A 17,500-nucleotide genomic window follows, 5' to 3' on the forward strand; every position below is an offset into this window, starting at 1 on the left:
GGGGACGGGGAGAGGAGGGGGAGAAGGGCGAGGGGAGCAGGGTGGGGGTGTTATGAGTCCACGCTGTGTCTGTGTGATGCTTCAGATGATGCCTGCTGTGACATGCTCACTGTGGCCCACTGCTGCCCGCCCCTCGCCCCCCACCACCCCACTGCCCCCACCCCCTCTCACATCCTCTTCCTCTTGCTGCTCTTCCTCCATGTTTCTGGACACCCGTCATCATGTGTTTTGGTGCCCCCCCACCCCCCCTCCCCCCCATCCCCACAGTACCTGTGCCTCATCTCTGCTACTGACTGGATTACAGTATGAGAGAGCTGGAACTGACTGTGTTTTCAGTGTTTATTATTTACTCAATATGACACCGGCATATCGTTGCTGTCGGTCAGACACCTCTTATCTCCATATTCTAACTTTTTTAGTTTTTTAGTAAATTAACGCCCTACTTGATCATACTACAGCGTCACGCAAAAGCATCAAAAGTAGCAGATCTGCAAGAGATTGTAGATCTTCTACTTTTATTGCTATTTTTTTATTTGAATCCTGAGAAGTAACAGTTTTGGACGTATGGGGTTTCCACCTGACAGAAACGATATACTGTATCACCTCACACAGTCAAACCCGGGGTGTTCTTTTAAACTCATAGAGATGGTGGACCCTTTAAGGGACCATAAGGACCCATATTTTACACCCCGGGTTTTACTGTGTTACTAAAAAACAACAAATGGAACAGTAAACCTGTTTAACAGCATCTTCATTTTGTGAGCACTTTCTCTATATACCATTTATCACGGTCGCACACACACACACGGTCGCACGCACACACACACACACACACACACACACACACACACACACACACACACACACACACACACACACACACACACACACACACACACACACACACACACACACACACACACACACACACAGTACATACAGTCAGTCGCTCCTTACCGCTCATAGTGCAATTTTATTTCACCCTTAGCTAGGTTTTCCGTCAGCTTGTACCTTTTGTCACAGTTCAAGTACAGTTCAGTACAAGTACAGTACAAGTACAAGTTCAGTACAAGTAAAAGACGGACTTCCCTACTGTTTACAAACTTTTAAACTAGCAGTTGTAAACAAGAAATGAATGAATATTGAATGAGCAACTGGCATGGCCTATTTCTCACCTAAGATGTTATATAAGATGTTAGAACAGAGATTGTTTCCAGACAAATTGCCATCGTTCGTTTAGTAATATGCTACACAGAGGGGTTGCGAACGTTGCTATGACGACCAGCAGAACCATCAGACTGAAGGGTTACTACTTGGAGTGAAAAACCCAAGTACCCGGTAGCAAAAGTCAAGAGCCAGTGCCATGGAGTGTGAAAGAGACATAGGAAAGTCTGCAAGACGCTAGTGGTCTGCTGCAGTACTATGACACATTCTCTAGCCACGCACACATGCACGCACGCACGCACGCACGCACGCACGCACGCATGCACGCCAGTGGTGGAAATTAACTAAGTACAATTTTGTACCTAAGTACAATTTTGAGGTATTTGTACTTTACTTGAGTATTTCCAATTTCCAATACTTTTAGTTCTACTCCACTAGATCTGGCATCCCAATATTGTACCTTTACTCTACACATTATATATAAAAACTTTAGTTACTTTATAGATTTTGATTATTATTACAAATATAAGATTTTTATACATTTGAAAACTTGAAATGGGACATTCTGCACAATACTTTTAGTATTACTTTTGGTACTTTGAGTATATTCATGCCAATTTACTTTTGTACTTTCACTCAAGTACATTTTGAATTCTGCACTTTTACTTATATTTCTATATTGCAGTATTGATACCACCACTGACACACACGTGCGCGCGCGCGCGCGCACACACACACACACACACACACACACACACACACACACACACACACACACACACACACACACACACACACACACACACACACACACACACACACACACACACACACGCACACATGCACACATTGCGACAGATGGACCTAAACCTTCCCACCACATTTTTATCATCCACTTACTCGATGATGTGGTGTTGTTGTGGCCATCCATAATACAAACAGATTACCAGCAGAAGAGTTGTTCTGTGCCGTGGCTCAGTCTGCTCGGGTGACATAATGCTTCACACCATGCGAGGAAACACATGCCATCTGTTAATGTAAAGTTGTGACCAACCGCAAAAAGTGACGAACGGGGTGGAACTCAAATATGAGCAAAATGCCATTTAAGTAGACCTGAATCACACGAATGGTGTGACGACGCACGAGTGGCAACGCTCCCCCAAAAGTGATGGCCGGCCTGTCGCTCCATTCTCGTCCGATTTCCAGCACGGATAGACGTGTATAATTGAGGTGTCAAAATACATTAAGATGGCCGTCAAACAGACTTGTCAGGATCAATTTTTCCCGCCGCAAGCATTATGTCCCTTACATGACACTGACACACACGCACTCACGCACGCACGCACGCACGCACGCATTTTCCTTTTTACACACCAATATAATGTTCTTACGGTATTGTGATCATAAGACTTGACTGGATGTCAAGTCTCCAGATTTTCTTCAGAATATGTATGACATTTATTTAGTAAAACACTATGGCATAGTAGGAGTCCAGCTAGTACTAGTGGTTCTCAAATGTTTTATTTGCAAGGACCCCCTTAACTCTGAGAGTGGACACATTTGAATAATTATACTCTCAGAGTTACAGACCTGTTGCGTTTCTGGTAATATTATTGCCCACTCATTTGTCATGTCAAAAAAAATATTTTGACAAAAAAGTCCACCACACACGCCAGCATGGCGATGACCCCTGCATGCTTATAGCACTGCATTGATGAATCATACCCGTTACCTGAAAGTTCCTGTGCATTAATGCTGATCCGTCCCCCCCGTCCCCTCCGTCCCCCCGTCCTCATGTGCTTGTGTCCCACCCCAAAAAGCAGACGAAAGCCAGACCAACATGAGCAGCGTCAGCGACACCAGCAGCCTGGTGCAGTCGCACACGTCGCACTCACTGAGGAAGCGCGTGGAGGCCGTGGACGTGCCCTACCAGACGGGTCAGCTGCACCCGGCCATCCGCGTGGCCGACCTGCTCCAGCACATCACCCAGATGAAGTGCTCCGAGGGCTACGGCTTCAAGGAGGAGTACGAGGTAACGGAAGACCACTCCACACCCACCCCCCCACACCCCACGCATGAGCACACACACACACACACACACACACACACACACACACACACACGCACACGCGCACACAATCACCCTGCCTGCAGCTCGCCTCCTCTTTCTCGCGCCCGCCCACCAACCACCCGTTGCAAGCATAGCCTGCCTCGTCCCCCCTCGTCCCCCGCCCCCCGTCCCCCGTCCCCCACCCACTGTACGGTACAGGTTGGGAAGAACACAAATAAAGCCTGGCTACAGATCTGCAAACTGCTCTAGTACGAGGACACGCATGCGCTCCACATTGGAAATATTTCAGTCCAAAACTACACTTCATCTGTGATTCTGTGTGTGTGTCTCTCCCTCTCTCTGTCTCTGTCTCTCTCCCTCTCTTTATATAAATCTCTATCCATCATGTCTTGCTGTCCCTCACTTCCTGTCCCTCACTTTGTTTTCCCCTCTCTCTCTGTGAAGTGTAAAGTAAAGCAACTAAGTACATTTACTCAAGTACTGTTGTCCTTAACACATTTAACGCCATTGCCGGAGATCTTCGGTAATTAATAAATACTGCGCTTAGCGCCATTTCCAGAGATTTTTTATTTATTTTTCAAACACTGTTCTTATATGAGGCGATCTAAGATACCCCTATGGGGATTGTAATACAAATAAAAAAGTACACAAACCTGTGGACGTAGCGCCCTCTAGCGGCATTGACGTCAGACTTCGGTGCTCTATTGCAGGGGTTCTCAACCAGTGGGTCGCGACCCCTCGGGGGGTCGCCAAATTATTTTAGGGGGTCCCCAAATTATTATAAAAAAAAAAAAAAAACCTACAAGCTCGGTGGCGTGCTATGAGCTTGTAGATCTGCTTTTTTTCAATAGCTAAATTATAACAATGCTTAAAACACCAAAAGGGGTTCCCGCCCAAAATGGTTTAAGGTTATTGTAGCAGTCAATTTATATTGGGGGTTGGGAGGGGGCGGGGCGGGGGTCCCGAGACATTGCCAAAGCATTTCCAGGGGTCCCCGGCCAAAAACGTTGAGAACCCCTGCTCTATTGCAGGGGTTCTCAACCCGTGGGTCGCGACCCCCCTATGGGGGTCGCCAAATTATTTTGGGGGGTCCCCAAATTATATAAAAAAAAAAAAAAAGAACTTTTGTTTTGCAAGTGAATGGCTGGAAAATGGAAATGAAGAGTTTACATAGTACACAGAGTACATGCATACACTTTCCTTAATGATTATATCTGGTTTCAGTATTTATTTATGCTATATTTTCTCTATTATTAAGGTTATTCATTTCCGGGGGTCCCCAGCCAAAAACGTTGAGAACCCCTGCTCTATTGTGATTTTTTCATTTTTTCCCCTTTTTTAAAAAACATTTTATACATTTGAGCAGTTTTCTGCATGCATCTTTGTCTTCCTCTGTCTCTCTGGATGCATCCCCCCCCCCCCCCCCCCCTCTGTCTCTCTCGCCCTGCTTGGTTCAGCACTGCAGAACTTTTCTGTTCTTTCCCAGATGCACTTTTATGATGAATTGTTAATGTACCCTGTCCATCTCACTGTGTTTACGCCATGATACGTTTTTCTTCATCTGTTCCTTGTTGTTGTTCATAGCAATTGTGCATTTGCTGTTTTGCGTGCGTGCGTGCGTGCGTGCGTCTGTGTGTGCATGCGTGCGTGCGTGCGTGCGTCTGTGTGTGGTGTGGTCCTCCCTCGGTGATGTACTGTGTTAAGCATACAGTGGGGCCATATGCTGACGTTTAAATGCATCAGCTTAAAAAGTAAGAGCACGGAAAGACAACAACAACAACAGCAAAAAAAAAGACAGCTAAGTGTGAGAAGCTGCGTCTGGCAGTGTGTACTCCTGTCCCTTCCTATTTCATCAGAATCAGGTGTGATTAGGTCCATGCCGGTGCCTTCCCGCTGCTCTTAAGGAGACTGTTGTCGCACAGCGAAGCCTCCTAATCTGACACCACGGCTCTCACTGCTGACACCCAGACAAAAGAGAGTTTGACTCGGCAGAGCATCACTCTCGTTTTCTCTCATTAGGGCAAGCGGCTGGCAGGGCTTGGCTGCACTCCAACCATCCCTCAGTGCCCGGCCGGCCAGCCAGCCTGCCAGTCAGCCAGGCAGCCAGTCAGCCAGGCAGCCAGCCTGCCAGTCACCTAGCCAGCCAGCCAGCCAGCCAGCCAGCCAGCCAGCCAGCCAGCCAGCCAGCCAGCCAATCAGCCAGGCAGCCAGCCAGCCAGCCAGCCAGCCATCCAGCCAATCAGCCAGGCAGCCAGCCAGCCAGTCAGCCAGCCAGCCAGCCAGCCAGCCAGCCAGCCAGCCAGCCAGCCAGCCAGCCAATCAGCCAGGCAGCCAGGCAGCCAGCCTGCCAGTCAGCCAGCCAGCCAGCCAGCCAGCCAGTCAGTCAGTCAGCCAGCCAGCCAATCAGCCAGGCAGCCAGCCAGCCAGCCAGCCAGCCAGCCAGGCAGCCAGCCAGTCAGCCAGCCAGTCAGCCATCTAGCCTGCCAATCAGCCAGGCAGCCAGCCAGCCAGTCAGCCAGGCAGACACCCAGGCAGTCTGGCTGCCAGACGTCCTGTTAGCCAGCGCTAGTGGTCATGGCGTTAGCCCGGCCTGTACTACCACACTCGCCCCTGCAGCGCCGTACAATCATCCCACCCAGATGTCACATTAAACAACCTGGGACATTAAACACTACTGTGCTTCGTAAGTCCTTTTTTAAGTCCTCTCTCCTCTCTCTCATCCATTTCTCTCTCATTACCCCATCACCATTTCCTTTTTATTGGTGCTTCCTCCTCTCTGCCCAGCTCTCTCACGGTACCTCTCTTCCCCTTCCCCCTTCGCACCTCAATCCTTACGTACCCATTTGAGTGTGTGTCTTTGTGTCTTTGTGTGTTTGTGTGTGTGTGTGTGTGTGTGTGTGTGTGTGTGTGTGTGTGTGTGTGTGTGTGTGTGTGTGTGTGTGTGTGTGTGTGTGTGTGTGTGTGTGTGTGTGTGTGTGTGTGTGTGTGAGCGTGCATGCATGCGTGCGTGTGTGCGCACCACATTTATCAGTAATTAACTCTCTATTTCCACTTCATGACCGATGAGAGGGACGTTAAATAACGTAGCCTAACGCAGCAGCCTCTCGTGGCTGCCTGTGGCGGCAGAGCGCGTGCAGGGGGTATACCTACCTGGGTGCTTTGGTCTGCCCTCAGGGCCTCATTTATTATGGAGAATGGTGTTTTGGGCCCGCGTGGCAGCAGCCGCTGCACACATGCAGAGCAGTCGGTCAAAAACACAGCGACGACAGAACGTGAGCAATTGGCCCCTGCACTGATCTTCTCTGTCTCTGTCTCTCTAGCTCTGTCTCTGTCTCTGTCTCTCTCTCTCTCTCTCTCTCTCTCTCTGTCAGCCCATCTCTCTCTCTCTCTCTCTCTCTCTCTCTCTCTCTCTCTCTCTCTGTGTTTCTCATCTACATGCTGTCACCTAGCAGTCCACACAGCCCCTCCCACTCCACTTGTGAGACCCTCATTATGTTAGTGGAGCTCATTCTCTCTTGACTAGAGCGATTCATTTGTATGTTGTGTTCCGATGATGTCTTCTTCTCTATTTTATTTTATAAACTGCTAAAAAAAACTAACTGTTAAGGACATTTGTGTTTGTCTCCTTTGTTATTATTACTCGTCCCTTTGGGTCTGGGAAGCCTGTCCATTTCTCTTCACAATGATGTCCCATTCGTAATCATCCATGAGGCGCGGCACAACTGATTGTGTGGGTGGTTCCCAAGTGAAATGTGTCAAAATTGTCATTATCTATCTGTGCTCTCAGCAGAACAACCAACTCTCTGCCAGTAACAAGGAATAAACAGGACATACTGGCAAGTTTATGCTGTATTCATTCAACAGTCAGTCAGTCAGTCAGTCAGTCAGTCAGTCAGTCAGTCAGTCAGTCAGTCAGTCAGCCAGTCAGTCAGTCAGTCAGTCAGTCAGTCAGTCAGTCAGTCAGTCAGTCAGTCAGTCGTGGGTGGAAGAACCACATGCAGCACATGTTGATGTGGGGTTCAGCTGTGCTGTCCATCCCAAAAATGCATGATCAGTTGATCAGTACATCATTGTAAAGGGAACTGGAAACGAAAGGCTTTCCAATTATATAAGATGCATCGCTACTACTTCAGTACCGTAACAACAGAGATGTGAACCAACAAACACAAACTTCTATAACTATTTCTGAGAGTTATTTGTTTGTACATAATTGATATGTCTTAAGGTTAATGCCCTTTTTAACCATACCTCCCCCTTTTGACTTGATGAGATTGGACCGTAATGCACCTCGAAGCCTGTTGACTTATCCTGTACTTATATCTCTCCCTGACCCATGCTTCTTGTTAATCTGTATATTAACTTTGGATCAGATAAACGAGGTAAGACAATCAACTTTTGGTTCATTTTGTGAGTTTTATTTATTTTTTCCTTTAGTAGTCATCATGTAGATAATGTCACCACAAAACGAGATAGAAATCCAGACAGCTTGCTGGCATTGCTTGCTGGCATTAATTTTTAAACAAATGAATCAGTGTAATTTCTTCTTTTTAAGGCCCTGTGAGATTAAAACGTCTCACTTCAGTTGATCTATTGTGAAAAGGGCATTCACCAACAGAAGCTGTGTAACGTTAGCAAAACCATGTGACAGTGCACAGATGTTCGTAGCTGAACCACTGACACTTATTTGTCAACATAGTTTCTTTTTTCTTTTTTTTTCTTTACTGCTGTCATGGCGTGGTCTTGAGACACCCATGCTGTACCCTTGAGAATGTGACTGACATGTTTCACATAATGGCCGCCGTGTCGTGTCTCAAACCGACCAAACATTGCCATGGCTTTATGAAGCTTTTGGAAAGCATACTCACATACTAATCTCCACCTGGAGGATTTCAGAATAAAAGCCTGGATTAGTCAGTCCTTGAAGTAAACAAGACTCAACTGGAAGACCAGGAATCTTATCTAAAATGAGATCCAGAGCCTGATTTAACACCCGACCCTTACAGGTCAATTTTCATTTTTGAACAATCTCAGAGTTAAAGGACCACTTCACCACTTTTCAACCTATCTTCATATAATTGGTCCTCATCCTCAATAATATCTTTCTACTCAGTCTGTGTCTCATAGGAGGACTGTGGGCAGTTCAGAAACCCATCCACGACCACCAGTGACATCATCGATGGTTAATCCAAGCTAATAGAAACTGCAGGCTTTCTATTCCTGAAAAGTTGCAATGCGAAAATGGAAGCCATCGTTCTCACGATAATAAAAATATAAATATAAAAAACAAACAAATCTTGTTTATCATGAACATTAGTGAGGAGTCGAGGACCAATTATATGAAGATAGGTTGAAAAGTGGTGAAGTGGTCCTTTAAATTAACACTGGAGTCTGATCATGCTTACATATGCTTCATAAAATCTTTCTAAAGCTGTGACTAACATGAGTAAGTATCTGCATGCATCTGCACGTCGCCGCACAGTGATGCTGAATTTATACTCGGTGGCACGATGGCGTCGCGCGCCAAACGCGGCCGATCTACAAAGCTCACAACCAGGGGTCATCACCACGCTGGCTTGCCTTGTGGTGGACATTGTTGTCAAAATATATATATTTTTTGCCACGGACATACAAAATGAGTGGACGATAATGTTATCAGAAACACAAAGAGACTGAATGACCATCTCAGAGTTAAGAGGGTCCTTGCAAATAAAACATTTGAGTTCCACTAGTACTAGTTGGACTCCTATAATATGCCACAGTGTCGTAGTAAATAAGTGTCATACATATTCTGACGAAAACCTGGAGACTTGACGATCAGAAATTGGGTCTTATGATCAAAATAAGAACATTATAATGATGTATAAAAACGAAAATACAAAAGTTTGCCACAGACAAGACCATGTCTGTGTACGGACATATCGATGACCCCTGCTCACAACGCGTCTAACTGTGAGCTCGTAGACTAGCTGTTTCCAGGCACACAACGCTGGCGTGCAGTCGCATATAAATGGGGAGAGAGCAAAGTCAACAAGCTTCTCGGTGACAGTGTTGTCTCCGTCAAAGACTTTGTGTCGTTGTGTTTAACGTTAGTTTTCCAAATGCATCTGTTATTATTATGATGATGAATGAAATGTGATGTACATTCATGTGAGAAGAATTCAGAATGAACGCACACCCGTATACAGCTGAGCTCATCGGAAAACACAAATGATTTCTAGTCAGTTTGAATGAGTCTCCTCTGCTCTCACGGTGAGCAGTTCGGAAATATATGAAAACGAAATGGTTCCCATTCTTTATTAAAACATTTTTAGTGCGTGCGTGCGTGCGTGCGTGCGTGCGTGCGTGCGTGCGTGCGTGCGTGCTTGCGTGCGTGCGTGCGTGCTTGTGTGTGCTCTTTTGTTGCTCGACATAGAGTAGCTTTCTCAAAGTGAGTGGATGGGAAAGGAAATATGTGACTAAATTTGACTGAGGGACTGCCATTGGATTTTTTTGAATTTTCGTTTTTTCATGTCATGTGAAAGCAGGGAATCATAGCTTCAAATTGACATATTGGTTGTTCAGTTTGACCCACCAGTTTTGGAGTTATGGCTTATAGAATAATGTCTTGCAGAAAAAAGCGAATTGAGAAAACAGGCTTGAAAGGTTCACTTCTGTGGTCTCTAACATTACACCTAGCTACATGTTTAAGCATTTATTTCATATTTACATGTCGATTTCAGCTCTGACACTTATTTCAGACATGCTCTAGTATGTGAAGAGTCTGCCTGTGCTATTAACTCATTTTTGAAAAAAAGTGGCAGTCTCTCAGTCAAATCTGGTCACATATGACTTTTCTCAGTTCACTGATTACTCACAAACAAAGAGGCATAATGGCACAATGGGGAACGCACAGGTGTGGGTGGATCATGGCGGATAGTCTGCGATTACAGAGCCATGCCGCTGCTGCCTGGCTCAGATACTGAAATGAAAGATGGGGTTAAGTGATCAACAGAAGCTTAACTCCAATCCCGCTACTTGGGCATAATTGAAGATTTTTATTATTTCTCCACCCAAAATCTAGCCTATATCCGTTGACGAAAGGAGTCTGTGTTCTCAGTGGGATGTATTAGTGTCTGAGCAACCAAAATACTCACTTTTTACCACTATCTTATGTGCTTACAGTATAATACCAATTCTAATCTCGTGCTATACTGTAAATCATCCCTTAATAATTGGTGTGATTTCTCATCTCTGGAGCAAAACTCCTCGGAAGCAGCAGTTTTTCAATCTTCTTCCATGTAATCGCCCCACCCCCTTGTCTCTCTAGAGCGTTAACTACTTTATCTTCATCATATCTCGGCCCATTCTGCGTCAGGATCCTAACGGCGCTGAGGAATGAGACTGTGGCGTCTCAGACAGGCAGGGTCATTCCCTTTAAGAAAGAACCATTATGAAGTTGCCAGGTAACGCCTTTTTGTCTAGCTGATGATTTGTCTTCAGGCTCTTGATGGTGGGCCTGCATCCCTCAGAGTGACAGCTGGAATGACATTGACCAGCGCCTCTCCTCAAGACAAACTGCGTCGGTGGGGGCGGGAGGGAGGGACAAGCCCGTATAATCCATCTAGGAGACACGTTTCCATCTTGACTAAATGGATTTTTAGCATATTAAAGCTGTTTCTTGGTGAAATGCGCTAATCCTCAGCACGACTTATACACAGAAGTATATATGTCCTTGTGCGATGTCTGAAGGGAGCCTCCATTTTCGAGACAAACGGCCTGCCGCCTGCCTGCCTGCCTGCCTGCCCTGCCTGCCTGCACGACAATACTGAGACAAATGAAAGTCGCATTGATACTTGATCAACTTTATTTTGTATCCATGGCGCTTGGGTGGCACAGGTGTAAAGTACCTGTCCACCGGTCGGGTCGTCTCGGGGTTCGAATCCATCATAGTGCATCCGGCTGAACGTCTATATATAAAGACAGGGTAGTCAAGCCGGGCAGGCAGGGCGATGTGGGGGCGGCACCTGTAACCTGGGGGTGGTATTGAACGGGTGGAGTAGGACGGAGGCTCTATTTCGTTCCCGGTGGGGGTTCCTTCATTCATTTGGGGATTTTCAGCCCCTGGCACCAAAATAATGCTGCCATTGACTCCAAACTAACCCTGGAGGTCATTTTATGCACGTAAGCAATTAAGCATGCACGTTTGCTGCGCATTTGTCCACACATATTAATTACATTAAGCCTATAGGGCTATATAGGGGTTTTGTAAAAACAATATGGTTAAAATGTATTTGTAATCATTTTTACATTGTATTTCACTCATTTTGTTGAATTTTGTTCAGGGGTGTATTTTTTTTATAATTAAAAAATATTTTTTCTAAAACATTTAATTTAATTGCCGTCAGTGTCCAATATGGGGTCGCGACCCCAACTTTGTGAACACAGAAATGGGTGGGGAGGATTCATGGACAAAACAACTAAATTAGGAGCAAAACGGAGCAATAATATTTGACTACTGTAAATAATAAAATAAAACCACACGTATAGGTCCATTCTCGGCTGCGTAGGCCCTATATATAATACTGTGCACTACCTAATGTAGTCAACGTTACCGCCTCAAATCTATATTTGAAGAGTAGGTCACGGTCCTATATTTGAATGATTTTTAATGTGCCTTAGTTTATTCCACCGCCCTCAAGCCCCCCCCCACACACAATTAAAACCCACAGCATATCATCCCACCCCCCACCCCGCCGTGCTGAACATCAGTACAGTGGTGGCAGAGATGTATTTTCATAATTTGCCTTAATTGTGCCTGGTGTGTCATCTGAATGGAAATCTCTGCAGCGAGAGCATGATAAATATTTCATGAGGGTAATCTGAGAGGAGTAGTTATGATGTGCAGACAACGTGCTGCTTTTTATTTCATTTTATTTTCTTGTACAGAAACAGTGAGAGAGAGAGAGAGACTGGGAATGACATGCAGCAAAGGTCATCTGGACTCAAGCCTGTTGCCAGACATGCATGTGGTATGCGCCTGGACCGCTAAGCCAGTGGGTGCCCCATTGATCGGCTATTTTTGAGGGGCACTAGCTTTTGAAATGATGTCATATGGCAGCCAAGACTATGGACATTTAATGTTTGTTCACAGCAGTCATGTGGCCAAGATGAATACATCTTGTGACATCTTTTGTTGTTTTACACAATAACACACTGTTTAAAGGAGTGAGACGCCCCTCACTTCACACAAGTGTGATTTTTGTTGCACGACAGATAAATAAAATAGGGTTGATATGACACTACAACTCATGTCTGCTCCTCTCTCTCTCTCTCCCTCTCTCTACTCTCTCTCTCTCTCTCTCTCTTTCTCTCTCTCTCTCTCTCTCTCCAGAGCTTCTTCGAGGGCCAGTCGGCTCCGTGGGACTCGGCCAAGAAGGACGAGAACCGCATGAAGAACCGCTACGGCAACATCATCGCATGTGTGTACAGACAGCAGAAGCACCTCATGAATCTCTCCCTCCATGTCTCTGTGTCTCTCTCCCTCCATGTCTCTGTGTCTCTCTCCCTCCATGTCTCTGTGTCTCTCTCCCTCCATGGCTCTGTGTCTCTCTCCCTCCATGTTTCTGTGTCTCTCTCCCTCCATGTCTCTGTGTCTCTCTCCCTCCATGTCTCCATGTGTGTACCGACAGCAGAAGCACCTCATGAATCTCTCCCTCCATGTCTCTCCCATTCCATCAGCTGATTTATTGGCCGAGTGCTCGACGCTCTCCATCGCTATAAGCTTCTCAAACAGAGTTTTATCATCAAGCCGACGAAGAGATTGACTTTGACCTTTTTTTTGCCACTTCTTCTTTCTCAGTGTCTCTCCCACGCCCGGGCAATGAGAAATATAGTGCCCGCCATATGTATACGTCACGTCGTAGCATCACAGCTGTGTTTATCAAAGTGCTAGATTTGATTTCGGTGTTAATTCGTATTATCTGAGCGAGCTCGTGCTGACGTGCCGCTCATGCTGATTAGAGTTGTGAACTTCATTTCAACCCGTCTCAGCCTCTCTCCCAGCTTTCATAGGGGGATGCTGCTAATGCCAATTTTCCTTCTTTTCAAGCATTTACTTCTCAGTAAAATATTCTCAGGGTGTTCAATTGACCCAGTGATCCTCAAATGGGGTCCATTTATCCTCCTAGGAGGGGTTACAGTAGGCAATTTAGCAAGGTAATCACATATATCAAATGCAAAGAGACAGTGTAGGGCCTCAGTAAACTATAGGATCACACATAAACCAATAACCTAGCATCAGTATAAACAACATACTATCAAAGCAATAATTTGTACATTGAAACTATAGGCCACCAGGTGTCAGGTGAACAATAATGAAATAATAATCTGTCTCTAACTTTAAACATTGTGGTCAAGAGTCAAGTCCAAATGGCACTCCTTGTACGAGGAGTTATAGAGTTATGGGGGTTCTTGAAGGATTTAACCCTTATGGGTTTCAGAGGTTAAATGAACACTGCATTTTCCCAGTGTTGGAGTGAAAAGATTAGGGTTCTTTATCAGTGCAGCGACTTTCATGGCCTCTTTATTGACAATGGGATTGTTCGCACGGCCTGTCGTGTTAAGTGTGACAAAACAAATGCATGGTTGGGCTATCTGAAAATAGGACTTGTTTTTCCCCTCTGGGTGACAAATGGAATGCAGGGGGAAGATAAATGGCTGTCAAGTGACAGCAGCGGCCCTACATGGTTCGCCATATAATGTTAGGCTGCGTTCCATATCTAGTCAAACAACCACCGCTCAACATGAGCCACATTCCATTTTTAAATACGGGGCCCGGATGTTGTGCCGCTGGGATGCCAATTCTGGACCTGTGTTCATGTCTCTCCTTCACACACCTCCTTAATTATGTCTGTCTGTCCGTCTCTCTCTCTCTCTCTCTCTCTCTCTCTCTCTCTCTCTCTCTCTCTCTCTCTCTCACTCAGGGAGAAACAGAGAGGGACAATGTGAGAGAATGAGGATGAAGGACAGCAACCTTCCTCATTCTCTCAAATTGTCCCTCTCTGTTTCTCCCTCTCCCTGACTTTTTCTGTAATGTCTGTCTGTCTGTCTGTCTGTCTGTCTGTCTGTCTGTCTGTCTGTCTGTCTGTCTGTCTGTCTGTCTGTCTGTCTGTCTGTCTGTCTGTCTGTCTGTCTGTCTGTCTGTCTGTCTGTCTGTCTGTCTGTCTGTCTGTCTGTCTGTCCGACTGACAGACAGACAGACAGACACCCCCAACACAAACTGTCCCTCTGTTTCTCTGTCTCTCCATAACTCTCTCTTTTTGTAATCTCTCTCTCTCTCTCTCTCTCTCTCTCTCTCTCTCTCTCTCTCTCTCTCCCCGTGCCCTCGTTAATATGATTAATTCAATGCTGGTTTCTTCTTCTCTTGCTCTCTTCCAGATGATCACTCCCGTGTCAGGCTACAGGCCCTGGAGGGAGAGCAGAGCTCCGATTACATTAATGCAAATTACGTTGATGTAAGTACACACACCAGCCAGCCAGCACAATGCTAAAGGTCACCCAGCTCAGGAGGGACCGGGGCCACCCGTATCACCGTCGCAGGGGGCCTGGGGGGCCGAGCGCCCCCTCCCTCTCTCATGAAACACAGTCACACACATCTGCACACGCACGCACGCACGCACGCATGCACGCGCGCGCGTGCGCGCAGGCAGGCAGACACACAGGCAAAGTCAGGCACACGGCAGCAGATGAATCACACAAACACAGACGCTTGCACAAATAGAAAGAACCATACACGTACGCTAGGTCGGCTAGGAGTCAATTACATAAACACAAAAAAGACACACATGCATGCACACAAATACATACACACACACACACACAGACACTGAGGTATACGCAACATGAATCATACACACCGCTGACACACATACAGTATGCTTGGCCTTATTTTCTTATTTTCTGCCTGTATCGCTGTTATGTCCTCACACACACACACGCACACACACACACACACACACACACACACACACACACACACACACACATACATGCGCACGCGGTACGTGTACTGCATGGCTGTGTTGATTGGACGCGTGGATCGGGGGCTGACACACAGCGCTGGGGGATCCAGCAGCACACAGGGGAAAACACAGGTTATAGTTTTGGCCGACACACCGAACGAAGCGAACGAAAGCACGAACACACAGCGTGACAACAAGGGGGGAGGGGGCATGTGGGGGAGTCTCACGTGAGAGAAATAAGAGCGAGTGCCTGGATGATGAACTATTACTGCAGCTTATTGAAAGGATGTGATGTAATGGAGCAGTCAGCATGCATGCAGGTAGTGTGCCATATAGCCGTGTCCAAAATCACGCTGTTAAATCCTGTGTTCATGTCACTCTGAGAGTGTACAGATAATAGAGGGTATGTGCATGCATAAATCGAGTGGCAAAGTGAGCTTAACGTCGTTTTACGTCATTTAATCCAATCAGATAGGACTTTTCTGTTTGGATGTATGTACTAGTAAAAGTAGCGTACAAATGTGTTGGCATTAAAATATCAGCGTTTCCCCTAGTCAGAACCTGATTGTGTGTGTGCGTGTGTGGGGGGGGTTTCTGCGTGGAGGAAAATGTGGATTTTTGGCGGGATTTTGTTCTCGTCTTTTAGCTGTCTTTCGCAGTTATAGATCATTTAATGGGTGACTACTTACCGCCACTGGTGGGGAGCTATCTTGCCCACCTACTGTATCTGGCACTCATCGTTTCCGCTTCCGTATAAATTTCACGCCTAGCGAGCTAAAAGCTAACGAAGCCATAACTAGCGGTGAAATTTATCCAAAGCCTAGCGAAGTCCATTGTACAGATATTGCAGGTAATCATTTCTGAACGACATTGCAAGTGAAAAGCTTGCAATGTCGGTAACAGCCGCGAGTCCTGATTTCGCCACAGCCTACAGGGCATCTTTGTTTACCTCACGTGAACGTGCAGATTGTGAGGGAAGCGAAAGGGTTCACACACACACTAAAGGTGGCCTTACACTAGCCGATAATCGGGCATATTTGACGCTCGGGGGTGCCCGACCGCTCAAAGCGCGATCGGGATCGGCCCGATCAACATCAAGAATGTTTGATATTTGCTCTGCCCCGCTCCGATTATCCTGTAGTGTGTGGTGCTATCAGATTTCAGATTGAAAAAAATCGGCTAGTGTAAGGTCACCTTAAGCTAGCTTAGCCACTGCTAAGGGCTGTAAAACTAAAACAGCCGCGATAGGTTACAAAAAACACCCACGATTAGTTGCCGATAAAAAACGATAATATAATTTGTTAGCAACTCATTTATTACTGTGGCCCGCCACACAATAAGGGGAAATACTATTAGTAAAAGCAAATAAAGTACCAAAAGTACTCATTGTGCAGAATGTCCCATTTCAAAATAGCTAATCTACAAGCTCAATGCATTTTCATATAATTGTAGTGGAGTAAAAAGTACAATATTTGCCTCTGAGATGTAGTTGGGTAGAAGTAAAAGCATTGCAATTTATAAATACTGAACAAAGTAAAAAAGATCACACCCGTGTGAACTGAGTGGTGTAAGGTCTTATATAGACTGATCAGCTGTGGTCTGACGTAATGTCTGACGAAATGAAATCACACCCGTGTGAACTGGGTGACCATAGCAACCGTGCTCATTTTTTGGTACGAACAGACAGACAGACAGACACGTAAACTAACAAAGCCAGTCGTAGGAGTGGTTTACACCACTCAAAAAATACCTCAACATTTTACTTAAAGGACCACTTTTCAACCTATCTTCATATAGGTCCTCACTAATAATCATAAATGATAAAATGCCCCAATTTTTTTCTACTCAGTCTGTGTCCATCCAAACTGCAGGTTTTCTAGTCCTTTTTGCAATGCGAAATTGGAAGCCATCGTTCTCACGATAATACAAATCTTTTGTAAAAAAAAAGAAAAGAAAAAAAGAAATCTGTCTAACGATGATGTCACTGTTGGACGGGTTTCTGAACTGCCCATAGCCCTCTTATGAGACACAGACGGAGTAGAAACAAATTGTGCCATTTTATCATTATTATTAGGAGGACCTATTATATGAAGATAGGTTGAAAAGTGGTGAAGTGGTCCTTTAATTACAGTAATTGAGTACATGTACTTAGTTACTGTACACCACTCAAAGCAGCATTGTTCTCTTCTCAGAGATAAATGAACACGTACATGCAACTCGCTGCGTAGAATAAATACAAAGTAGCTCAAAGGAGAGTCGAACACTG

The 17,500-nt window shown here is 45.7% G+C and overlaps 1 protein-coding gene across 12 annotated transcripts in view; it reads left to right on the plus strand.

Moving 5' to 3' along the window:
- Window positions 1-17,500, plus strand: part of LOC306912365 (receptor-type tyrosine-protein phosphatase mu) — a 236,320-nt gene that overhangs the window by 169,674 nt on the left and 49,146 nt on the right. For 11 of the 12 annotated variants that reach the window (XM_079488525.1, XM_079488531.1, XM_079488529.1 and 8 more), the window contains 3 exons: window positions 2,988-3,196; window positions 12,606-12,693; window positions 14,651-14,727. In XM_079488525.1, the coding sequence (XP_079344651.1) occupies window positions 2,988-3,196; window positions 12,606-12,693; window positions 14,651-14,727 (374 nt within the window). Of the gene's footprint in view, window positions 1-2,984; window positions 3,197-12,605; window positions 12,694-14,650; window positions 14,728-17,500 lie in introns of all 12 variants that reach the window. The other variant, XM_079488532.1, reaches the window with a different exon arrangement.

Source organism: Electrona antarctica, assembly GCF_951216825.1.
Source record: "Electrona antarctica genome assembly, chromosome: 19".
Classification (NCBI taxonomy): Eukaryota; Metazoa; Chordata; class Actinopteri; order Myctophiformes; family Myctophidae; genus Electrona; species Electrona antarctica.